A 4,719-nucleotide genomic window follows, 5' to 3' on the forward strand; every position below is an offset into this window, starting at 1 on the left:
TACGAAGCAAAATTCATCGGAATCTTGTTTTCTGATTGGTTGCGGGGCGTCGTACGACGAAAATCGGATGCAGTGTGAATCCAGCATTATGTTCACGATTTTCGGTCCGTTAGATAGATAAAGACGAACAATCAATTTGTCGGCGCTTGTTGAACAAACGATTATTCGTCTTTGTTTAACGGACTGAAAATCGTGGATATAGCTAAGAATACAATCAAAAAGTCGTGGACATTGGCTACGTTTACACCGTGCACTTAGGCCGCGGCCTATACAATAGATGTCCTTGTTTATCCTGTAGGTTAAATAAAGACATCTATCGTATAAGTCACGGACTAAACGCACGGTGTAAACGTAGCCAAAATTGGTTTATACATTTAGATCTGTCAGGAACCAAAAGCAAGAACCAATCGTATTGAAGAATTTTACAACAGTTGCAAAGCTGCTTTCTCTGCTGAACGCAGCCATTTTGTGGACATAGAGGCGTTTCAAAATAAGGTTGCAGCTAAATCCCAGGCATGGCCGTTCTCAGGCTTCTCTCTGGCAACACATAAAGACATTCAAATCCAGCCAATCTCAAGTTACACGCAACGTATCTCTTATAATTAGTTGTAATTTGCCATAAGAATATAACTGTAATATATAATAACTGTAAACTGTAACATATTACGTGTGTTATACTACAGTTATATTAATTGTTACGTATAACTTGGTGTTTGCTGAGAAAAAGGGGACGGCCGTTAAAAATTGGCGGGATTAGTGGAAGTCCACTTCAGGTTGATTTATTTTTATTCATTTAAATTTTCATTACAATTTTATATTAAATGTAGTTCACTTACAATTAGAAGAGCTTTATTCAAATTGCAAATTGCAATACGATAAAGTAGCGCATTGATAAAGTAGCTCATATGATAAAGTAGCCTATATAATAAAGTAGTTTCATGCAAAAACGCGTCGAATGAGTATAATTTTATCGATTTTTGAGGTGAACACCGTAGATTGCACCTTTACCGTTCCATATGACAAAGTAGCCCATTTCAGAGGGCAGTAATGTGCAGCAGCATTTTGTGGATACAAGAAAAACGTCTTTTCTCAGATTTTTCTCTGCTCTGGTCAAATATAATAGAATTGTATAAAATTAAATATATATATATATATCTGTTCTTTTAATTTTTTATAATTCTACACTTTTTCAAATTAAAATTCAACACGTAGTCCGTGCTGTTAAATAAGGAAGCTGTCAAATAGGGTTAAATACGGAAAATTTTAATACAAATGGATTTACAGTACAAGTATGTATATCTTATTTTTTAAATAAGAGTACTTGATTAGTAAAAATCTCATATTCTTTTTCTGTAGATAAGAAAAAAATTTTTTTCTAGCAAGAGAGAGAGAGAGAAAATATCTGTAAATAAGAAAATTTGTAAGACCGAACTGTAATGTTTATTTTGTTTTGAATGATGCTTTAATATAATCCATTTTAATTTTTTTTCAGAACGATCCATCCTGTGAAATATTTGCAGGATCATCTGGTAAGTATCGTATACATATTCAATGAATTAAGACATTACAAAATTTTTCTATAAAGCATCTGGCATTTGTAGGAACAAAATGTTCGGACAGATGGTAGGAAATTTTTGTCATTTCGACCAGTAAGTGTAAATATCTCGTCAATTGTACAAGCAGACAGTTCAGCGATATTCAAATTAGGTGATACAACTGCAGTCTGTGGTATTAAAGCTGTAAGTGTGGTTTACAATGTTCTATATATATATATATATATATGTATGCTTTCCATTTATGTCCATTTCTACTAATATAAATTAATTTTAATCTTTGTTTAACTTATTCTTCATCTTTGTTTTTTTTTTTTTTTTTTTTTTTAGTAAATTCTAAGAATTAGAAGATAAAGAGATAATATAAGTTAAACTGAGATTAAAGTTAATCTAAATTGATAAAAACAAGTATTAGTATCACAAGTTGACACGAACATCATTCTATCTTTCCTGAAATTTTATGAGTAACAGGATGCTTTCTATTCAATGATACAAATCGTCACGAACATTATTCTATCTTTCTTGATATGTCATGAGTAAAAACAAAATTGAACATCTACTTGTGTCACCAAATGGAATGCATTCTGTATTTTATATCTCTTCAAATACATATATGAGAGAGACAGAGTTTGATATTTTTTAAATAATTTATACAGTATTTTATAACAAACTATCTTTATTTTTTTTATTTATTTTAACTTAAAGTTGCTTTGTTTTACTGATGATATGATGATTCAAATTGTGCTATTTTAGGAATTAGCGGCACCAAAAGCAGATACTCCGGATCACGGTTACGTAGTACCAAATGTGGAATTATCTCCTCTCTGTTCTTCAAAATTTCGTCCAGGTCCACCAAGCGAACAGGCACAGGTGCTCTCTAAATCGATAGATATTATTTTGAGTAACTCAGCGGCACTTGACTTAAGAGATCTTTGCATCTGTAAAAGTAAATTAGTATGGGTATTATACTGCGACATTCTTTGTCTGAATTACAATGGCTCAGTTATAGATGCTTGCACTGGAGCATTGATGGCAGCTCTCAAAACATGTATGTCACACATATACTGCTGTAATATATAATATCTGTGTTCAATTCCTTTTCTGTATTTCATAAAAAAATTTATCTTGCAGTGACCTTACCTGAGGTGAATTACACTAAGGAGACAGCAGTAACGATCGTAAATCCGAAAAATAGAAAGAAGTTTACTGTAAGAACATTACCAGTTTCTACATCATTCGCAGTGTTTGAAAAGTCAGTTTTGGTTCAATATAACAGATATTCACATGGAGTTTATCTTTAACCGATCTCTTTACGTTGCAGACAATTATTAATAACTGATCCAACGGATGATGAGGAAGATTTGTCATCAGGAAAATTTTCTATTGTGATGGACGATGAGGAAAAAATTTGTTATGTACATAAACCTGGTGTGTATTATATATTAAAATACAGTGTAATACTGTAGATTATTCGTATTTTAATGGACTTTGCACGATTTGATGGATTTAATGGTTAAATTTAATTATTGATCATAAATTTAATATAGGTGGAATTCCAATTTCTCAGAATTTACTTTTCAAAGGACTGGAAATGGCGAAAGCAAGAGCAAAGTCAGTCAGATCGGTAATCAACGCTGCTATTTCAACATTGAATGTAAAAGATGAGGAAATAAATACTTGAATATATTTCTTTAAATAAAATATATATATCATATTTTCATACATATATTTGATATATAAGATTGATATAATTATTTTATATGTATATACTATATATATTTTTTTTCTTAGTTACATTTTTATTATAAATTTTTGAAATTGGATTTGAAAAGAACAAATCAAATGTTAACGTAAAATTAGTTAATACTATTTATTTTTACACACTCGTGGCACATTAAACATCTAAATAAATAAAAGTTTATAAAAATATCGTTGACAAGTATACCAAAAAGATAATTATGTTTAGATATCAGTCTTCCATTTAGAATATATAAATACAATACACATTATTAGTTTTAAAATACGTTATGTTTCTGCATTAACTCGACATAGGCATGTGAATTTAACTTAATACAAAGTTAACATGACATTTTCTTAAAGAGTTTTATAAATTCTTCTAATGATATTTCTCCATCGCCATCTTCATCTACTTGGTTGATCATATCAAATATTTCTTCATCGGTCAACTCTTCTTCCAATTCCATCGCAACTCGTTTGATATTTTTAAAGGATATTTTCCCTGTTTTATCATCATCGAAAAGTCGGAATGCCTTTATTATTTCGCTTTGGTTTTCTTCTACGTCCATTTTAATTAACATTATTTTCATGAATTCTTCATAAGATAATGAGTTAGGACATTCTGGTGTGACGTCAGCTACAAGTGTCTGTAATTCTTTCACTGTCGGTTCATATCCTAAAGCTCTAAGAACAACTTTAAGGTCCTTGATACCAATTTTTCCAGTGCTGTCCGGATCAAACAGATCAAAAGCTTCCTTTATGTCGGATTTTTGTTTTTCAGTTAATTCAAATTTTATCATATTCTTCTTGTGAGCTTGTTTCTTTGATGTGGACGCCTATAGAAAAGAAAAATAGAATTAATCAAATAACTCAGTAGACATTATAATTGCGTTTTCAAGAGCAATTGAGACACATAGTTTATATAATTGGAAGATGTATTTAAAATTCACACACATTATTATACAAATATTAGGCACCAAGTTCCAGGCTCAACCGTATTTTTAATGCTGTTTCACTTATTTCATTTGTATCAATATCTATATAGGTGAACCTTAATCTCAGTTTAACTTACTTCCCACAGAACATGAACCAACAGTATTACATCATAATTATAATTTCCTACTCAATAATATAAATGATATAATACATAATAATTATATTATTAGATAGGAAATTATAATGTAGATGGAATGTTACTATTTGTGCTCTCCAAATTTTTTTCTTCTAATTCTAAGAACTAGAAAAAGATAAAGAATATAAATTAAACTAAGATTAAAATTATCTATATTGATAGAGATAAGCCTTATTTATGTAGTGGTCTCTATAATTCAATTCATGGTGTAATAAAGAAGTATTAATAAAGAAGTATCCCTATAAGCGCAAAATGTTCCTAGAATGTTACATGAATATTATTAAAAAAATTAAAATA

General features: G+C 29.9%; 2 protein-coding genes across 4 annotated transcripts in view; one reads left to right on the forward strand and one right to left on the reverse strand.

Moving 5' to 3' along the window:
• Positions 1–1,190: 1,190 nt before the first annotated feature.
• On the forward strand, positions 1,191–3,249 carry LOC108724839 (exosome complex component RRP43). Its single transcript, XM_018451496.1, has 7 exons — positions 1,191–1,289; positions 1,493–1,529; positions 1,602–1,739; positions 2,307–2,601; positions 2,685–2,805; positions 2,875–2,981; positions 3,101–3,249. The coding sequence occupies exons 1-7, from the start codon at positions 1,273–1,275 to the stop codon at positions 3,232–3,234; spliced, it is 849 nt and encodes a 282-aa protein (XP_018306998.1). The 5' UTR covers positions 1,191–1,272; the 3' UTR covers positions 3,235–3,249.
• Positions 3,250–3,533: 284 nt separating this feature from the next.
• Positions 3,534–4,719, reverse strand: part of Rnft2 (ring finger protein, transmembrane 2) — a 13,999-nt gene continuing 12,813 nt past the window's right edge. For all 3 annotated transcript variants that reach the window (XM_018451509.1, XM_018451507.1, XM_018451508.1), the window contains one exon: positions 3,534–4,126. In XM_018451509.1, the coding sequence (XP_018307011.1) occupies positions 3,632–4,126 (495 nt within the window). In that variant the 3' untranslated portion in view covers positions 3,534–3,631. The remainder of the gene's footprint in view (positions 4,127–4,719) is intronic.

The sequence above is a fragment of the Mycetomoellerius zeteki genome, unplaced genomic scaffold (genome assembly GCF_001594055.1).
Source record: "Mycetomoellerius zeteki isolate Tzet28-1 unplaced genomic scaffold, Tzet1.0 scaffold311, whole genome shotgun sequence".
Taxonomy (NCBI): Eukaryota; Metazoa; Arthropoda; class Insecta; order Hymenoptera; family Formicidae; genus Mycetomoellerius; species Mycetomoellerius zeteki.

Coding starts and splice junctions, on each gene's coding strand:
- LOC108724839 (XM_018451496.1), top strand. Junction 1,740..2,306: donor CAGTCTGTGGTATTAAAGCT/GTAAGTGTGGTT, acceptor GTGCTATTTTAG/GAATTAGCGGCACCAAAAGC. Junction 2,806..2,874: donor TCATTCGCAGTGTTTGAAAA/GTCAGTTTTGGT, acceptor TTTACGTTGCAG/ACAATTATTAATAACTGATC.